The sequence below is a fragment of the Rhea americana genome, unplaced genomic scaffold, assembly GCF_003343005.1.
Source record: "Rhea americana isolate MKP2758 unplaced genomic scaffold, rheAme1 scaffold_30, whole genome shotgun sequence".
In the NCBI taxonomy this organism is placed as follows: Eukaryota; Metazoa; Chordata; class Aves; order Rheiformes; family Rheidae; genus Rhea; species Rhea americana.
This window is the reverse complement of record NW_028186424.1, coordinates 4,759,832-4,780,199: the sequence shown is the minus strand read 5'-3', so window position 1 is coordinate 4,780,199 and position 20,368 is coordinate 4,759,832. Positions and strand designations below refer to the sequence as shown.

At 39.0% G+C, this 20,368-nt stretch overlaps 1 protein-coding gene across 1 annotated transcript in view; it reads left to right on the top strand.

Annotated features, from left to right (window-relative positions):
* HGFAC (HGF activator) overlaps positions 1-20,368 on the top strand; it is a 43,141-nt gene extending 22,773 nt beyond the window's left edge. The window contains exons 8-14 of the mRNA XM_085309694.1: positions 7,240-7,414; positions 9,668-9,753; positions 10,670-10,910; positions 13,448-13,587; positions 15,957-16,097; positions 17,217-17,365; positions 20,195-20,368. Coding sequence (XP_085165820.1) covers positions 7,240-7,414; positions 9,668-9,753; positions 10,670-10,910; positions 13,448-13,587; positions 15,957-16,097; positions 17,217-17,365; positions 20,195-20,368 — 1,106 coding nt within the window. The remainder of the gene's footprint in view (positions 1-7,239; positions 7,415-9,667; positions 9,754-10,669; positions 10,911-13,447; positions 13,588-15,956; positions 16,098-17,216; positions 17,366-20,194) is intronic.

Sequence of the window (20,368 nt, the reverse complement as noted above, 5' to 3'; positions counted from 1 at the left end):
CATGTTTTCTAGTGCTTGTTTGCTAGTTAGGCTATGGGTAATGGGATTAGAGGGATAACATAGCTCTAAAGAAATCACGGGTTGGGATGCTAATTGTGGAAGATGTATGGTTATATAAGGAGATGAGTGTTATTTCATGTCAGAAGTAGGTTGAGGATTTTTAGAAAAGTAAGAAGAGTGAATAGCTGAATATATAATCACATGCAGGAAAATAAATGCTTTGGTCACATCTTTGAGGGTTAAACTGGGGGAGTTTGATGTGATAAAAATAGACAAAAAAAGACATGGAACCCACCTTTTTAGTGGTTACATGCTTTACTGAAATATGGTGTTTGCAGTCTTCTCCAAAAAAAAGGAGTTTAGTAAAGGAATTCAATCTCTGGGGGCAGCAGGGGAAGGTTTAAATCTTTCTCTTCTGAAACTCTAAGAAGTTTGAGTCTTAGCTTTTTGTTTTGTTTTTACCAATGTTATGCATTCTATAATCTACTAAAATGCTTTCAGTTTTGTGTTTAATCCTTTATTTCTAGCATCCCAGCAAATAAAAAAAAGTAATAAGGTGAAGTATAATAACAAGATGAGTTGGTTAAAAATAATAAAAGGATATTCAACCAGCTGATTCCCCACTAAGGCTGGATAAGTAGGTCTACTACTAATAGTTGAAGAGGGTTTATAAGTGTGGTTGAGATGTTTTATGCTGTTTGCATGTATGGAGCATTGGGATTAGTAATAAAAGTAGGACGGAAGATAATAAAGCTAGTACTCTGCCAGGGTTGTTAGGGATAGAGCATAGATGACAGAGTAAATAAAAAGTATTGTTATAGTTTGATGTGGTTTGGAGGGGTGACTAGTTGGTTTGCAGAGGTAAAGTTTTATGGGTCCTTTAGGAGATTAGGGGAGATTATGGCAAGAGTTAGTAAGGCAAGAATAATTAAGAGAAAGTTTATGGTACCCTTGCAGAAAAAGTAGAGGTGGCCTGAGATTTTACCAGATCTGAGTTGTTTCCCAGAGGGTTGTTGGAGCTAGTTTCATCGAGGAAAAACTAGGTGTATTAGGCTAACAACTGTAATAATAAACAGTAGGAGGAAGTCAAAGATAGAGGAGTGAGTGAGGACGGCATTACCAACTGAAAACCCACCTGAGATCCATTGCACTAAGATGGTGCCAATATAGGGGTTAACAGAGAAGAGATTAGTGATAACTGGCTTCTCAAACCAACATTTATAAGGCATAGTCTGTGGAGGTGGCAGATGTGAGCAGTAATAGAGAGGTTACTCTGATGGCTCAGGTTTCTTTATAGAGTTAGGAAGTACAAAGGTTTTGGCTGATATGGAGAGAGAGACAGACAAAGAAGGAGGGAGCACTGTTTGCATGAGGTTATGGACGAGTCAGCTACGCTGGATAGCTCAGCAAACTTGGGCTAGAGAGGAGAAAGCTACCGAGATGTCGGTGGTATAGCACAGAGCAAGGAACTGCTCTACGAGGACTGCGGACAAGGCAAATAGCAAGGACTCAGCAAAAATTTCTTCAGTTAGGGATAAGTTTAGGTAGGAGGTCAACAGAGAACTTGCTTATTTATACAAAAGAGTGTGTCTTCCAGCTATTTCTATGGTTAAATACAGCAGCACCTTTTTAAATATTTTCGCTGTAATCCTAGTGTAAGCTAGTATGATTTTTTGGTTGTTCTTTTCTCTGAATTATGTTTCATTTTAGGACCAGTAGCAGCTGCTTAGTTTTTACTGTTACCATAAGGTCCTTGGCTTGGCAACCACATGGTCCTTGGATATGACTGTAGTTTTAGTCCTGTTTTGGTTTTGTTTAAGAGATGTGACAGTGGTATTGGTTAATTTTTAATTATTTTTAATAGAGGGTATGCCTTTTCCTGAAACGTGAGGCGACTGACATCTTTTAGTCTGTAAAATCTGTTTAGCTGTGTAATAGTTACTAGGGAGGTGGTGGAAGGGAGGTGTGGTCGACTTGTGCTATGGTGGCTCACGGGCGTTCAGCTCACCTCTTCATATTTTTCASGTTCACATAGCATTAATTTAGCCTACAAAATTGGCTTGCTCTTGGAGCCATGCTCTTGAGATCTAAACTCAAAGACCTGCAGGTATATTCAAAAGAATGGCAGCTTTCAGTGCAAATTAGGCATGCGGATACTTTTGAAAACCCCATGAGGTAAACCAGGGAAGAGGCAGTTTCCCTGTTAAGGTAAAATAGCGCTGGGATCTGTTTGTTTCTGCCAGAATTTCTTTTGCCTACTGGYAACCTATTTCCTGAAGATATAGCTCCTTTTAAGTCTGTGTACCTGGATTGCATTGACTGCCCTGTAAATCATAACTSTTGTGCTAGAATTCAAGATTGTCACCAGAAAAAATGAAACGGAAAAAGAACCAGTCCTTCTTGTTATWAAGGATATTGCTCTGCTAAGCTATAATAGAATATTGGTAGAGTTTATAGATTTCTGGATTTAAATCTTTAAATGAAAGGATCCAGCTTACCAGGAAAGTAGAAAGTAGATTTGTGCACTAGCTTTTATGGCAAACACAACTCTTCAATTTTGGCTTAGTAGATCTTACAARTATTTGCAAGTGCAATGATACTAAGATCCTTTGTAGGAGAAATATCTTAGTAAGTCTAGCTGTGATGAATGGAGTGTGCARTCTCCTGGAGTTTTGATGCAACTTAAAGAGATCTTTTATGCTTTACAAATCACTTTGTTTTTCCAGGACTAAACCCATTCTTATTTTACATGTTAAGTTTCTATTACATTTAATTCACTACAAGAGATGCCAGTTTTCCCAGTATTTCTGCATAGTTTTTGGCTCAAACAGATTGTTTCTGTGTTTCATAACCAGGCTGCAGTTCCAGTGGAGATTTATTTCAGTGGTAGGTGATGTCAAACTGGAGGTTTTACTGCTATTCAACAAATGGGAAAGCAGCACATAAATAGGAATTAGTTATTTGTTAGAAATTAATTGCATATGTTATTTGCTCTTGTATTAAATTGTAAGCMCAAATAGAAATACTGAAATATATATATATTTACATACACACACACACACATATATAAAATATATGATAAGATTATAGAGTTTATTCTGAAGGTAATCCGAATTTTCCTTTGGGAAGATGATTAAGAACAGTGCTAGGCAAATGTGGATGTTTCTCAAAGCTCTCAGCATGGTGGTTTTTGCATTTCATGCAGGAATGTCTTGCTGCCTTACTGCCCTCAGAATACCTGGGGGGTTCTCAGTGCTTTATACAACGAAGCGAGACACCTGTAAGAGCAATCTCCACGAATGCTGGAGACTCCTTTCTGTTGCAGGTTTACTGCCAGCTCAGACTAGCGGTTAGTTGGGCTTGCAGCAAAGCAAGCTGCAGCTTCCTGAAATCAAAGCCCTTCCCGGCTTTCACCTCTGCAGYGGCCAACTTGCAGCTTCCAGCTGTTTGCCAGGGCCGGAGTCAGGGAACCTGCAGGCGAACCACGCGAGGGTTGTCCCTTCTGCAAGCAGCCGGCCGAGCCGGAGCGCGCACGCGAAAGAAATTTAACTTCTGCCCTGCAAAGGGCTCAGAAAGCGGACAGCATGAGCGCTTGAAGGAAGCGTTGGATGGAGGATGTCCTCTCAGTTACGCCAAGACTTTAGTTTAGTTTATGACTTTCTGAAGATCTTTTTTGTCTGGACAATTGGTAATAAAGACACTGGGGAAGAGCTCTTATGAGGACAGTTGTAAGCAGAGAGACAACTTTTATTCTTGTCCTCTTCCCCCTTCCTGCCATTAGCTCATATAGGACAACATAGACTAGAAACTAATCTAACATGGTATTTAATAAAAGCATTACAAGTGGGTCAGGGATAAGACAAAGCATCACTGAATATACGATTTTCTTAAAATTGTCCTGCCCCAGGATTAGCACCATCAGAGGGAAAAAAAAMCCCATGTCTATTAACAGAATGAAACAGAATATATGTAGCTGGAAAAAAAAAACTCAGTCAAGGCTCAAAAACTTTAGCAAAGTGGTTGATAATTGGGGAAAAAAAATCCAGAACAGAGGTGCATTCTTTGCTTCAGAAAAACTTCCAAAAGATATTCATAAAAATGGCCAGGTATGTAACTACGGAACTTGAGACAMGATCTGGTGACAGAAAGATCTTCTCAGATGTTTTCAGGTAGTCAGCAGCTTGAACTGGTGGGATAACTTCTACTTCAGTTTGCTTTTAATTTGGTTTAAGATCTGGAACTGCTTTTTACTGAAAAAATTCGACACAAAAGCTTGGTGTGACATTCTGACAAAATGTGCCATCCCGACACAATGAGAATGTTTGATGTCAGTTATTTAAACCTCCAGGATTTTCAAAAATAAAACATAAAAGGGAATTATTTCTATTTTATTTTTTTTAAATCTAAAAAGAAGATATTGACCTAGATCTGCAGAGTAACTTGGAGCTAGGTTTTTGTGAAACCAAAGTTCCCTCTGAAATTCTAGTCCGATTCCATTCTAACATTGACTGGCAGCACCAAAGGGAAGTGAACGAGCAAGAATACATATGTGCTGCCTTCCATTACTTTCTTCCATAAGCAAATAAATACATTTCAGAGTTACGAGAAGCTGCAGAAGTCATAAAGAATTCAGAAAGAACAATTCCCAGGCAGCACAATCCATTAAAAGCGCTGTAAGCAGACCACCTACACACCGGTTYCGAGAAAGAGGGAAAAGGAGGGTTTTTTTTTTGATGTTGTAGCAGTTGAAAAAAAGACTATTAGAAGCAAAAGGGCTCTAAAACTGCAAAAATTCAAAAAATTTTTTTTTAGGAAATTTTTGTCCTCAGTTGCAGATGATAATATGTATTAGGCTTTGCACATACTTTTTAATGGCGTTAGATCTCTACTGAGGTGCCCGTTAATGAGGTGTGCTATGGATACTGGAGTGCTACTGCAAGCTTGTCAAATGCAGCGTGCTGGAGTGAAAAACAGATGGAAAGCAGCTAATGACTGCGTTAACCTGAATGTTTCTCCACATGTTTTGAGATGAAGTTACTCCAGTCTTTTCCCAAAATATTCCTTAGAAAAACAACAACAAAAAAAAAAACGCCACCCAAACCTGTGTGAGAGCTATTACTGTTGCTCTCGGCAAGCTCAGTTCGTGAGCCAAACTTCTTCGTTACAGAAGAACATGAGGGATGATTTAGAAAGGGGCCAAAATCTTCCAGTTATAATCTCCTGGCAGCTTTCGCACTGACTGTCAAACTTTGAAAAACAGAGATACATTAGATTTTAAGGCCGACAAGGTTGAGCACAACTTGTAAACACCATCTGCAAGATGTCCAAGTCATTGGTGTTGCAGAACATGGCCCCGATCCTGCACTGAAACAGAATTTCTTATTTCATCCCCGCCAAAGTAGGCAAYGCTAAATCATTTTGGAATGTAATAAATACAGTGCAAATAAAAACAGCACCTGGCACATCCCTAGCTAAATGAAAGAATTTAGCATACARCATGACGGTGGTATTTTCATGATAGGTAAACAGAGCCTCTTAACTGGCAACCTGCTCAGAAAATAAATGGTAGTTTTGCCAAGAAATGGTTGCTATTACTAGAGATACAAATGGAAGACAGCTCTTTTCGAGCTCTATTAAGATTTTGGTTGTTAAGATATGTGTTTGTTTTTAATATTATACTCACCTTATTGAAATAAAAGGAATTTGATTTAAGGGAGGGGAAGAGGAAACTCTGTCGCACGGTCTCAGAAGTGTCTGCCAAGCCAAGCAAGAAAGACAATTTTGCAAAGTGTTTGTCTGCTAGCTCACATTAAATTCCTGCATCAATGTCCTTGACATCCAGCTCCCAAATTTATGCCATGTGCTTGCTTGTAATTTTGAGGTCTGTGGCTGCACTGATGACTGGGAAGGATAATCAACGTCAGCGGTTTATTGCTGCAATTCACTAGTTCAGTGCTGGTTATATGCCCCATTTCCCACGTCACATTATTCTGTCAAAATAAACAGATCTTTGGCAATAGCTGTCCACACTGTGGGTTGTGACAGATCATCCTCACAGCTTGTTTCTCAACAGTCAAGCAGTATKATAGTGTTATATATTTAAGCATGTTTATATATTTAAATGAACATTCCAGCAGTCTTGCAGATGTCATGGGTAAGTCACACTGACATGGCTGGGATAAGAAACCCTCTGGGGCTTGGTCACAATTAATCCTCTTTGTACATTAGATGGTTTTGTGTTTCCTTTGGGATAGTCTGAGCTGTGTTTTGAGGGTAGGCTTTCTGCTCCATGTAGCTATTTGTATACAAATGCATCCCCACACGCTTTTCAGCCATAATGCTGGTATGTGCTGCTGATAGATCTTGGCAGCTGAGTATACAGGTCATAGAGTATATATGTGTCAGACCTATCTGAAGAAATACACCATGTGCAGGTAACAAAGAAACAGGTTTTGAGTATAAGAATTCAACATACTAGCTTAACTTTGTGAAATTGGTGTATTTGCAATATGTATGTGTATAAATGTGAACCTAAATATATATATGTGTGTGTGTGAGTGTGTGTGTATACACATGTATAGAAGTGTGTTTGAAGCTATTAAAAGAAGTCTTTTCCAAAATCAGGCCTTCGAAGCACTCGCTGGGAAGGCAGGATTGTTTTGGCTACCTTACAACATAGACATCTCGATGTGAGCTGCTTGACTTCAACTCCCTTTGGTGTCAACGAAGAACCAGCGTAGTTCTTTACTGGTGTAGTCAAGAGTATATGGCAAGATTCATCACATCTTAAAAAATTCACCTAAAACAGGCTAGATCAGTTTTGCTCTAGAAATGCCCATTTCTCTCAACTGACTAGAAAGAGAGTCTCCGGTAAAGAGCTGAGTTGTAAGTGTCTAAAATTAGGCTAGATGAATCCCAACCATATTGCTGACTTTGCCGCAGATTGCTGACTAAATCTTCCATACACAGTACAAATTTTAAGTCTAATTCTCTGCTGTATTGCCTGTTGAATAGTCATTTATGCATGTGTGAAATGAGGCTAAATCACTATTCATTTTAAATAGTAGTTTTTACCACTCACTGATTTTTAAGTTCTCATTTGCTGGAACAAAGTCCTGTGAAAGGTAAAAGGCATTCTAGAACTGGGCCGCTGACCCTCTTTTGGGACCTGGGACATGAAATAAGTATTTATTTAATGTGCAGTTTGCTCTGATCCTGACCAGTATGCTGCTTTGCCAGCTCCTAGCCATCGTTGCTATCTTGGCAATGGTACAGACTACAGAGGTACTGCGAAGACAACAATTTCTGGACACAGCTGCTTGCCCTGGAATTCAGATTTACTTTATGAAGAGCTTCATGTCAACAGTGTTGAAAAAGCAATATTGCTAGGCTTGGGACCTTTCTCTTACTGCAGGTGAGAAAAGTTCTCATTTTTCCTGTAATTGTAAGCCAAGAGGTGGATGTATTGTGGGAGCATCTTTGGCAGGGAGAAGGGCCAGGAATATCCCCTATCTCAGAAAATTTTAGCAGTCTGACACAAGGGATATATGTGTGGAGAAGACTAAATCTGGTAGATGGGCRAGATCAAAAGTTGGGTCTGCCAAGAGAAGGCTAGTCATAAAATAATGTTTGGGATTCCTGGTCTTTTTTATTTCCAGGATTTTTTTTTTTTTTTTACAAATGGGGCCATACCATAACAATTTTGAAATTGATTATAACTGTATATTCACAAGGAGGAGGAAACACACTATCCAGATTGAAACAGTTCATTTTTTAATTTCAAGTTGTGCACTATGCAATATTAAGGAAAAGAAAACCATTTTGAAGGTGAGAAGTTATTTCAGAATGAGAAATCAAACCATTATACTTACATAATATCAAAATGGGATGTCAAATTTCTTTCTGAGATTTCTTCCAAAACACAATTCTTGAAAAATAAAATTTCACAGTGTTTTGATTTTGATAGAACTGCATAGAWGAAAGACTATATTTTTCCTAAAGCTTTCTGTGCAGTTGTAATGAAAAGATTTGTGGTAYATAGGCCTTCTCTTCTCATTTTATGCTCCCCTTGTCTCTGAGGTCTTCATGRGATCAACAGACATCCATAAATAAAYGAAATGTTTCCATTTAGAGTGAATTCTGGAGATGAGTAAATGCTAGATATGGCAAAGTTTAGATGCTTCTCCATAACTTACTGGTTGATCTGTATTTTTTGTGTGTGAAAGTCAAACTAGTATTTCAGGAAGATCAGAGTATACTGTACTTCCTAATTTGTCTGGTGATACAAAGCATGAATGCTCAAAGCAGCGTCTCTTCTTAGAGATCTAAAACAAGYTAATGAACGGTTCCTATACCCTCCCTTAATCCAGACTGGCTTGTTTTCCAACGCTTGGTCCTGGTTCAAGCACTTAAGTATGAGATTTACAGCATTGCTGTACAGCATGGCAATTTATTTATCTGATAAATCCTGATCCCTTCAGTTTGCATCATTTAAGCACAATATTTCCTTGCAGATTTGAAATGGAAAGAGTTAAATAGTGTAGGAGCTGATGTTATCATATTCTGTAGAGCTGAGAAAAAAGCTTTCCACTTTTGTCACTTGCTGGGGCTCTCTCTGCTATACTACACAATCCTGCAGATATCTCCTTCTTAAATTGTCTAATTTAGAAACATTGTTGGTGGAAGATGATTCAACCTGTATTGCTTCTTCAGTTCTCAAAATGTGAAAGTGYTTTAATCTTTTTCAGAATAGCAATCAGATTGAAAAGGAAAAAAGAAGAACCTTAAAATAATACCTAYTACTTTTGATAAATCCAGTTGAAATTAGAATTCCTGTTTATCTAGAGCACTGAATTACTTTATCTATTTTTTCGGTCATACTGAAGATCTTTTTGGATCTTCAGAGCTTCCCTATATTCTTGAATTAGTAAACTGGGCAAATTTCTCGTTACTTACTTTGCAGCACTGGCAAAGACGGTTTTGCTGTATCATGGAGAAACCTAGTGGAATCAAATGAAAAGACCCATTTCATGCAAAAATAACAAAGAACTAACCTGATTCTGGGCTTTTTTTCTCTTCTTAAAATACTTTTGAAGAATGTAATATTTTCCTGAGGTAGTCTTGTGTTTCCACGGACTCTCCAGGGCACATGAACCTGAGCATCTCAAATTCTTTTTTGCTAGTTATTCTTGTTATGGATTTTTTTTTTCTAAATTCACCTGTGTCAGAGTTTCCTCACTTTAAAATTTTATCTAAATAAGTAATCTCTCCCATGAGATTTAGTCCTGAAAATAGCTGATCTGAAATCTGCTGAAGTGCTGCAGTGTAGGCTGTAGTTAAACCATGTGAACATTGTAATGCATCCAAATAGTTGTAAGACCATTTATTGGTATTGAGTCATATGTCTGCATTTTAAGTCCTGAAGAACCTTAGAAATCTGCCCTCTGACCATATGCTTGACCAGCTTATCTTTAGGCATGAGTAACCCTACTGAAAGGCTACCTAGCCATYTTGGGGGGGCTTTGTTAGGTCAGGTTCAGATGTCTCAACGTTTGGCTGTCCTGTCAGCCCTCTGCACGGTGCAAGAGAAATCGCAGAAAACATCTGGGAAGTGTGGAACAACATTGTGGTTAATGCTTGTAATTYATTCTCCCCTTAAATTAATTAGAAATCCAGATGATGATGAGAAACCATGGTGTTACATCAGGAAGGACAACAGTTTGTCTTGGGAATATTGTAACATTCAATCTTGTGGTACGTAAAGGTTGTCTTAAAATATATGTTATGAATTAATGAAGATCTACTGATACTAGTTTTCACTGTGTAATCTTRAATATTCTACTGTTCCCAGAATGTTGAATATTTTGCTACTTGYAGTAAATCGAATGATAAAAACAAGCTGCATTTGCATTTTTTGAAGTCATAATACAACATGAGATGTTCTTTTCCTGCAACATAGCAGTATCATACTACCCTTGTCACAGTTTAGTGACCACAGTCATCCCAATAGCACCAGCATTTCTGCTAGAACATGTAAGACTTCAGAAATGAATGATGCTTTAATACAAATTGTCCTTACTCAGGGAAATAGCCTCAGAGAAGGGAATGGACCTCTGTGAGTAAACCGAGGACTAGACCTGAAGGCCTATGACRTAAAGTATATCAACTCCAAAAACTAAAGAGATCTCTTTTTGCCTAGATCAATATTTAACTGTTGTTAAAGCAGGCCTTTAGAATAGAGTCATAATCTGAAAAGTTAATGTATTGGGTGGTCCTTTTATTCCACATTTATAATTCAAATATGTGATTGATGATATTAATTAAGAATTATATTCATCCTTTTCATTAGAATGACATAGCTTAGTCCATTCTGTGAAAATGAAGATGTGCTGTGTTGTATCTCCACCAGTAATAAAAGTTAGAGCTGTACTGGTAAATGGAGCAGTGTCTGATTACACATTCCCAGGCACATTTAATTTATACTAATATATGTGCAGCCAAAGAGTTTGGAAGACACATTGATTTCCGTCTTGCAATTCTCCTGAGTGAGATTCAGTTGCATGTGAACATTTAATGATAACTTCTTGTGTGTATGGAACTCCTATGGAAGTTCCAGTCCTTCGAAATCACTAGAGTTTATCGTCTGATACCATACCCTTTCATATTTCAGCAAGCAAGGAAAGGAGACCACCAGCTCCAGATAATGTGGATAATTTTGCAATTGCCAGAAGACCATGTGGCAGAAGACACAAAAAAAGAAGTTTTGTAAGACCCAGGATCGTTGGGGGATCTTCATCTTTGCCTGGATCTCATCCCTGGACAGCAGCTATATATATTGGAGACAGTTTCTGTGCTGGAAGCCTTATTCAGACTTGCTGGGTGGTGTCAGCAGCACATTGCTTTGCTAACAGGTAAACTCATATTAGTAAGACATTGCCACAGCCCACCTGTGAATCACAACAAACCTGAATTGCAACAACAAAAAAGAAGGCCAATGTTTCAAAGCAGCTATGGGCAAACTGAGTGCAATTCATGAGCTGACAAATACCTTGGAGACCTATTCTCTCGCTATTTTTTATCTTGTTCCTTAAGGAGTCTTAAAGAAGTTAAGTGACCCGATTAAAGGAATAAGGTAGTGGTGGGTCTAAGGATGTCAGGGTATAGAACAGAGCGTCCACACATACACATCTACGGGGAGGATGTAAGTATTTCGCTTCTTTGCAGTTACGTGATTTCATGTTTATGCCTGCTCTGAGGTATAACAGAGATGACTACTCTCGTTGTCATGTTTTGTTCAAAAAGACTGAAGCAGCCAAGCAATGATTTATGAGAGATAATAAATTACTGCTGGTTGACACAAATAGAGTGGGCTGAGCTTTTCCAAGAGCCAAAGGGAAGAATTGAAGCACTGTTGAATTTCGGTGGGATTTTAGGGGCTAATTTCCTTGAGGGATTTTTTTTTCTTCCAGCTGTAGGACACTGGAGAAAATGTTGCCTACAGCGTGCTCTTATTTTATTCTAAATGTTTCTTTTTCCACAAATTCTAAATACTTTTCCTGATTTCAGTCTGATCACATTGATGGGAAAAATATTACATCATTTCATATCCTTTGTTCCTTTGCACCACAAAGACGCCAAGAGAAACAGAAAACCTCATGCCAGCATACATACCCTGATAGCTTGTAGAGCTAATAATACYACGGTGAATGCTGTACTCAGGCATTTGGAGCTCGAGCCACAATGCATTTGTTGTTCAAATGTTGTGAAATAGCTACTAACTTTGGCATCTATTCAGGACATTTCCACCCACTTCCAGCTGGTGGTTTCGTACATACAGATTTTCCCTAATTGCTACACAGTAATTTRCATTCTTCCGTTTGGGTAGGACCTCTGAGTTAGCCACAGTTTCTACTGTTTTCCGCTAGGCGACAATAGATACCTGTGCAACTAACTTTTTGTTTTCTTCCTTTTTTGTAACCTCTCCCCCTTTTCTTTCCTCTCTCTTTTCCTGAATGATTCACCATCGATTCACAGCCAGTCAGAGCAGAACCATTTAGTGCCTTTAAGATCCGTTCTAAGTACTGTCCTGAGAAGCAAACTTCCAYTTTGTTTTACAGACCCCAAGCTTGATTTTCAAAAGCGTCAGTTTRCCCTACAAAAACAAGGGGAAAATCCTGACCTTATATATTCACTGAAGAATCTTTTATTGTCTTCTGTTTTCCCAGTCATCTAAAAAAAGGAAACTTTGAGCTTGCGTTCGTTAATTGTAAGCATAGTTACTGTTGTAGGAGAGCTGCCTTTTCCGTGCACTGCAGATAGTCAGGGTGTTTTCATCTAGGTAAATTAGTCATTGTRCATTTGTATCTGAGAGATGCTGGTGAGGAACACGAACACAAAGGCAACTAGGGAAACTTAGTAGTGTTGATCACTCTGTGTCTGTGCACAATGTATGACAGCAGTTGCTTTTCTACTCCTGCATAAACATAGGAGTTTTCTGATGTAGAAGACACCTGCAAACTAAATTCATTGTAGACTTGCACGCACACAGATCAAATCTGTTTTAAAGCAAGAGCAAAATTTGAATTCCACTGTTTTCAAAGCTAGAGAGTTTACTACTTTTCCAAACCCTACCTGGTTGATCCCAAATTTTCCATTATTCCCAACTGTTGTACTGTTTCCTATTACTTGTCCATCCTTGGACACTGGATATAAGAGTACTTTGGTCTTTTTAAAGTAAACAATCAACAACTGGAAAAGATGGTGTGAATTACAAAAACCAAAATTTCCTCTGAATGTGTTTTTTTCCAATTAGATCAGTATGCTGTTGAGAGGTGCCTTTCCCCACCAAGGAGTCTGTGATTCTAGACAGCAGATGTAACATAGACCAATTTAATCACAGCACCAAAGTGGTGGTAGTTACGATTAAACAAATGCTGCCCAGATGTTCCTGAGTTGTTGGTTTCCCARCACCTCTAAAATCCTTATCCATGCCTGTAATACCTTTAAAATCCTGGTTTCCTAGAGAAATCCACCACTGACTAATTTTCTGGTCTCTCATTTCTTTTTTAATTTTTATACTCTTTGGTGAAGTCTACGTAATTTAGTTTCTGGAACAAGAGGTGCTTGCAGCCCTTATAGCAGTTGGCCTGCCAGCAGCTTGGCAGCAGTATATTTAGGCTGTCATTTCTTTCTGTCAAGGAGCAGCAGCCTTTAATTAGGTTAATCAGGATCCACAGAGTTTGGATCTCTTTGTAACACTAGTCATCTTTTTCCTGACCAGCAGTAGGTAGGGAGCCTGGGAGACAAGTCAAGGTATTTTGAGAAGGTAATAAAATGGACGTGGTGGGGAGCTGAGGTTATTATAATTCATGGGACACACAGTCATTGAAAATTGGATTTTATTTGTCGTGTTAATCACAGAATTGCTGTTCTTTCTTTTGTATTATAGTCCACCGAAATCCACTATTACAGTAGTTCTGGGTCAGCATATATTTAACAAAACAACTGATGTTACACAAACATTTGAAATAGAGAAATATATATTGCATCCTCAGTATTCTGTATTCAACCCTACTGAACATGATATTGGTGAGTATTTTTGTTCTTACAATATTATATCCTGTTTAGTTGACTTAGTTCATTTCAGTCGCTCTGTTGAAAACTGTTTCACAGTGGAAAAATCAGAAACATTAGGAGAGGCTTTTGATAGCAGAGGGTCCTTAGTTCCACCAGAATTATAGTAGCATCTGAAAGCTAGACAAATTCAGATGAGAAATAAGTTGCAAATTTTAAATAATTATGGTAATTAGCCATTGGAGCAATTTACCTAGATGTATGGCAGATCCATCATCACTTCAAGTCTTTGTGGGATTGGGCGTCTTTTTCAACTGAGCCAAAAACCGTGGGCTTGATGCAGGAATTACTTGGTAAAATTCTATTGTCTGTATTGTATAGAGGATCTGACAAGATGAATGTAATAGCCCCATCTGCTCCAAAAAGCTATGTTACTAAGAATCATTTTTTTTTACACTCAAGAGAGAGATYTAAAAATCGGCTGTCTTATCAGTCAAAAGTTAAATGCCCTTCTGATTGACCTTATAACATTAGTCAGAATGACAATAGAAGAGAAGCTCGCTTCGTTTTTCCTGATCTGCTCTTACRGAAGCTGGCATGTCTCCCCCGAGTATCAAGCTGTGTGAGCACTCTGTCTATGAGTGTATTTAATAGCCTGGCATCAGGGATAGCTTAGGTCAGGAACGTACTGTCTTTTTTGCTCCCAGATGGTGAATACTTCTGACTATATAGCATAAAGCACTCAGATGCTGTGTTGGTGGGAGCTCTGTCAGAATAGCACGAATTGAACTTGGTTTGAGGTATTACTCTGCTCTGAGCTATCCTGGTGTAAATCAGAGCTGTCCATTTGAGATCCCTTAACTCTCGATTGCTCTGAAATCTGGCATGCCTCGCAGATACACAGTGTCCAAGTTTGGGACTGGTTGAAGATGGAGATCCTAAGATGTGCTCCATTAAAAACCAATGGCCTGATCACAGGCAAAAATCTGGAGGAAAAGAAAATAAGGGGGCATACTGCACCCTGTCAGTGATTTTTTCTGATGCAACAGAAGATTTGTTTGGTGTTGATACTGCATTTCAAAAGGAAACAAACCACCACACAAGTGTTTGCTGGGAAGTAAGGAGAACTCTGAAGTGGGCAGAGTTGGCAGGGAAGAGAGAGGAGGCGAAGAAGAGCAAGCTCTTGAGTGCTGAAGTGCACCTTTTGTGGGCTCCTCACTTCGTGAGATACTGTTTACATGTACATGAAACCAAAAAGTAGAGAAATAAGATGATTTTTCAGCAAGACCTCCTGCTTTCCACACAGCTGTGCTCAGAAAACCTCTAGTTTCTGAAAGACATGTGCTAATGTATGTGCTCACGTCACCTCAGCTCGGCCACCTTTGATGGTGAGCCCAAACCAGACAGTTGCCCTTTTTCCATCAAACACTAAGTCCCCTCTTTTGCTCTATAGCCAAATACAGACGGTTCTCTGCAGAGGACCAGTGTTTCCGCTACTTCTGATGTCTTCTTTCAGGATCAAGCTCACGATGTCGTATGACTCTATATTTACACATACTCGTTAGACTGTACGCAYCTCACTGCTGACAAACTTGCCTGACCACGGACCCATCCTTCCCCAGTGCAGTGAGGTGCAATGGTCACACGTGCAGATTCAGGGCAAGTGCTTCATCTCCCAGAGGGACCCAACTTGCTGAAATCACCTCATAAAACAAGCAAAGCTCTGCTAAAATGGTTCAAATAATCCCTTGACCAGTCAGGACTGGTTTGAAGGTTTTGCAGGGTTTGCTGGTTTTAGCCCTGTGAAGGCACCTAAAGGTTATGGAGGTAGCATAGGTCTCTGTCATTTCCAGATGCTTTGTTTTGAAATATCCTAGTTTTTCATTCCTTAGTTTTAGAGAACTTCAATTTTGCTGAAGTCAGTGATAACAAGGAGTTTGAATTACATCAGCTCTTTCAGTAATTATTTTTTTTAATCATTCCAAAATTAGGCATGTGGCCAGACTTTGAGAAACAGTGAGCACTTACACATCCCACTGATTTCAGCTGAAGTTGTGGATTTGTCACTGTTATTTAACTTTAAGATGGGAGGAGGCATACATATTCTCTCTCTTCCCCTTTCTCTGCAAAGGCAGTGAAGCAAAATCTACTCAGCRAGTGCAGCATAAAACAAATATTCCCACAAGAGGAGGAGCTGAATGTTTCAGCCTTCAATTTACTGTGAAATCAGGTGCTGTTGAGATGAGTCTGTCTGTCTTTGATTGAAATATCTTAATTAAGAGAAGCTTAGGGGATAATTAAAGTTGTATCTGAGACCCACTGCTGCCAATCCCTTTAAAAAGGAGAACAATCACTTTATTCCTCCCGTATTTTCTGTTCTGCAGTTTTGATTAAGCTGAAGAAGAATGGCCAGCGTTGTGCCGTCAAGTCCCAGTTTGTCCAGCCAATCTGCCTACCGGAAAGTAGCACTGTTTTCCCTGAGCAGTACAAATGTCAGATTTCCGGCTGGGGACACAGGCATGAGAGTGAGTCAATGACAGAGTCAGTGTCTGGGGGAAAAAAATTATGCTATTTTAAACATAATGCTCAAGGATATGTGATACTATTTATAGTTTCAGAAAATACTTTCAAAGGGACCTCTAGTGGGATTCATTTTACCTGCCTTCAGCTGTTTACAGTATTTATCTCTGAAATGGTCATCCTAAACATCCGTAATAGTCTCTGGAGTTCGGAGTGCCGTTCATTCAACCGAATGTTTGCATCTATKTTAGGATGAKATGAGTTGTCAACTCATTAGGTCTCTGTGGAGTGTGAGGGGCTCCCTCTATAAGCAGCTTAGCTGTAGGWACTATCATCGTACATACCTGCATTTAGTCCAGTGAATCCTACCTCTCGATTCTCAAGGTTCATCAATGAACATAAACCAACCACAATGTACTTAAACAAAAGTCTGTCATGGAGATCTTTACCTTCCTGGGCAAGAAACTCTGGAAAAGACTATTAGAGGGAGGCAGCTAGACCTGGGGCTAAGTAGTGCAATGTACAGCTTGAGAAAGGTGAAAAGAAGGAAATACTSCTTCTCATCCATCCTTTGAGAAGGAGAATTTCAAGATTGTGAGGCCTGACCACGTTGCTTTGATGTGGAGGCAGCAGGGACCTATGCAGAGAGGTGAGAATGATGGGGGAKCTTGCTGCATCATTTGGTAAGAGACCTAGCAAGAGCAAACATGGTCTTGATCTAACTGTGTGATCTAAAGGTAACAAAACCTAATGGAGCCTTGATAAGATTATGATTAAACAGCAGATTAAATATCACACCTGGAAAGAGGAGTAGACTGAAGGGCTAAAACAGGACTGCTAAGGGAATTCCTGAATCTCTTGGAAATGAGAAAACCTAAACTGGATTAAAACCTCGGTACAAAATGGTGCTATTTTAAAGAGTATGGGATCTGGCCAGAGAAGCATAAAGTGATCTGATTATTTAGAATAATTATTACCTTCTAAAGACATCCACAACACAAAAATCACTGAGATGTTAAGTGCATTTATATGTTGTATTTTGGATTGTKTTTCCATGTTATGCTCTTCACATTCTAAGAAAATGATTTTTTTTCTTTTTTTTTCCTCTCTGTGAATTTTTAAAGATATATCTGGTTATTCAGATATCCTGCAAGAAACTCTGATACCAATTATTCCTGAGGAGAAGTGCAGAAGCCCTGAAGTTTATGGAACAGAAATTAGCGAAAATATGTTCTGTGCTGGATACTTCGATAGCAAGTCTGATGCTTGCCAGGTAATGTTGTGAATTCACTGCCTGGAGCTGACTCATATGCATATTATCGTAAGATATGTTGCAGCATTACAATACTGCCTTTTGACATTACAGTGATATCTAACTTTTTAGCCCCATTTCCTAAAGAAATGAAACCTGTGACCACACCGTTTCCCTCCACCGTAATTTTTTAATCCGCTCAATGTCAACTAAGTTCCACCGAGGGGTAAAACCATCCAAGGCATTATATKCCTCCTAACTTCATGTAAAACAGCTATGCAGAGGAAGGTGAGTTGCCTTAGCCTGTGGCTGGGAGATTGCAATGTGATGGCAGTGCTCTGATGGCCAGCTGGCAGCTTGTGCAAARCCAGTGCCAGTAGCTGCTGCCTCTTGCCTGCATGGAAATAAGGATACCTCGGTAGGAGGTGTGGAGCAATGGTGGGTTTGGARGAGCTGAGGTTATCACAGTGGATGGAATATCAATGTGTTGGAAACTGTGTTTCATGACTCCCACTCTTCGTGGATCAACCTCAAATTCTTACTGCTTTGCATCTCTTCTGGAGTTGTGTCACACTGGCTCTCAAGGAGGCTACAGAGCTGTTGTGATAGATCAGACTGCTTTTTAAACTAAGGATCAGGCTGCTACTTGGATAAACTTTTGATTGTCTTTTTTTTGCAGGAGGAAGGTTATATTCCATTAGCGATAAATTGGGGAACAGTCAGCATATATCTAATAGTTGGCAGTGAGATTAAGTAAAGAATCTAATGTGTACTGTGTGCTGGAATGCCCATAGAGATCATGTGTCCCAAGAAAGGTGTCAAGAATGAAATGGTAGCAGCCAGCAGTGGCTCTGCATTTCCAGGCCAGGGTGAGAGCTGGTTGTAGTTACTGGCTGCAAGCACTCATAGTAGCTAGAGAACTGGAAACTGCCTCGCTTGTTCAATTTTCAATGTTTTGCCCAGGGAGTAATACCARTCTTCAGTATTATAGCCGGTTCTCACTCCCTGCCCTGGAGAAACAGAGCTGCTAAGGAATGAAGGAGGGAGAAAGAAGGTGAAGAATGAAGAAATGAGGGAGACAGGAGCTGCACAAAGACAAATGATCTGAAGAATCACAGAATGGTTGAGGTGGAAGGGACCTCTGGAGATCATCTAGTCCAATCCCCAATGCTCAAGCAGCATCACTGAGAGCACATTGCACAGGATTGCATCCAGGCGGGCCTTGAATATCTCCATAGAAGGAGACTCCACAACCTCTGTGGSCAACCTGTTCCAGTGCTCTGTCACTCTCACAGTAAAGAAGTTATTCCTTATATTCAGGTGGAACTTCCTGTAGTTCAGCTTGCACCCACTGCCTCTTGCTCTGTCAGATGGCACTACTGAAAAGAGTCTGGCCCCCTCCTCTTGCCACCCTCCCTTAAAATATTTGTATACATTGATAAGAACCCCTCTCAGTTTTCTCTTCTCCAGAATCAGTTTCAGAAAAACACTGATTTAGAGTCACAGATGTTGCTGCAATACAGTGCTTATGACCTGAAATCATTATCAGTGAATCAATAATTCATTTTTTTTTCCTTTCCAGCAGATTTGTAGTGTGGTCTAAATAGGAACGGAATAGATCTCTTAATGTCACAATAAATGTAGCTGGCCTTTGAATTTTCTTAATGTATTCTCAGGAAATTAATCTATAAAACACGAGTTATATAAACCAATAAATACCAAGTAGACAATGTATTCTGCTTGACTGTTTTTAAAGATTTTTCTTGGTAACTCTTTTTTTTTTTTAATCAGTGAATTGATATAGAAATTGAAATCAGTGGTACTTCTGAGTTGTGGAGTAATAAGCAAGGTTCTGAGAAGTAAATTAATCTCAGAGACAAGATTGCATCTTATGTCCCTCATTCAYCACAGAAATCTCCTAATATTAAGGCAACACAATTTTTCTTCCTACTTTGCTCTCAAAAGAATTTTTTTTAAATAGGAAAACATGTACTTCTTTGTCTCCAACAATTAGAAGTGTGGCTCCTTTCAGCAGTGCTATTTACTAAGTCATGTTTTCCTTTCCATTTCTAACACTTCCATTTCAATAAAAAGTCCAAGAAGAAGACAAAAAATGAGTATCTTCCCTGAATGACTGTAATTTATCAAATTCATCCTTGCTGCAGTGTGCTGAAAAAGATTAATTTGGTCTTAAATGTTTGATAGCATCACAACCCATACAAAACTGGATATAGGCTACACAAAATTGCAGAATCACACAGTGGCACAGAAAAGTGTGTGTGTATGCAACAGCTTTCTGAACACTTTCGTGATCTCAGAGGGTTTTAATACACCGAGAAACTCTTCAAATATTCTCTGCCTTATGTAATCCATCCATAAGACAATTTAAAGTCTTAGCCCCAAAGACTGACTTACTCCCATTGAAACTGAGGCAAGTCATCCATGCTCTTCAGTAGGCATCYGAATCCAAGAGGGTTTCAAAAAGTGTATTTGACAAAATCTATTATTTTGATACTTCTGTTCAATGTGGATTAAAAAAATCCCCCATCATACTTCAGAATGTTTTCATATGAGATTTAGATTAAAAAAAAAGAATATGGAAGCACTAGTCTACTGAGGTTTGATTTTAGAAATCATCTACTGAGTTAATTTTTTAAATCATACCTGTAATTCTATTTAATGCATGGCTATAAGAAGGTAAATTTTTTTTGCGTTAGAAATCTCATTGTACAAATCAGAAACAAAAGCTATCATCTTTCCCAGTGAGTCTCCCTTTGGGACTTTCCCTGACTGATCTTTTTGCAATTATTTTCTATCAGATTAGATAATCTTTCCTTCTTTTGAACACAGGGAGATTCTGGTGGACCTCTGGCCTGTGATAAAAATGAAATCTCTTACCTGTATGGAGTTATCAGCTGGGGAGATGGCTGTGGCAGAGTCAACAGACCTGGAGTATATACACGAGTGACTAACTACGTAAACTGGATTAATGAGAAGATAGCCCCTCGAAAAAGCACGAGCTGA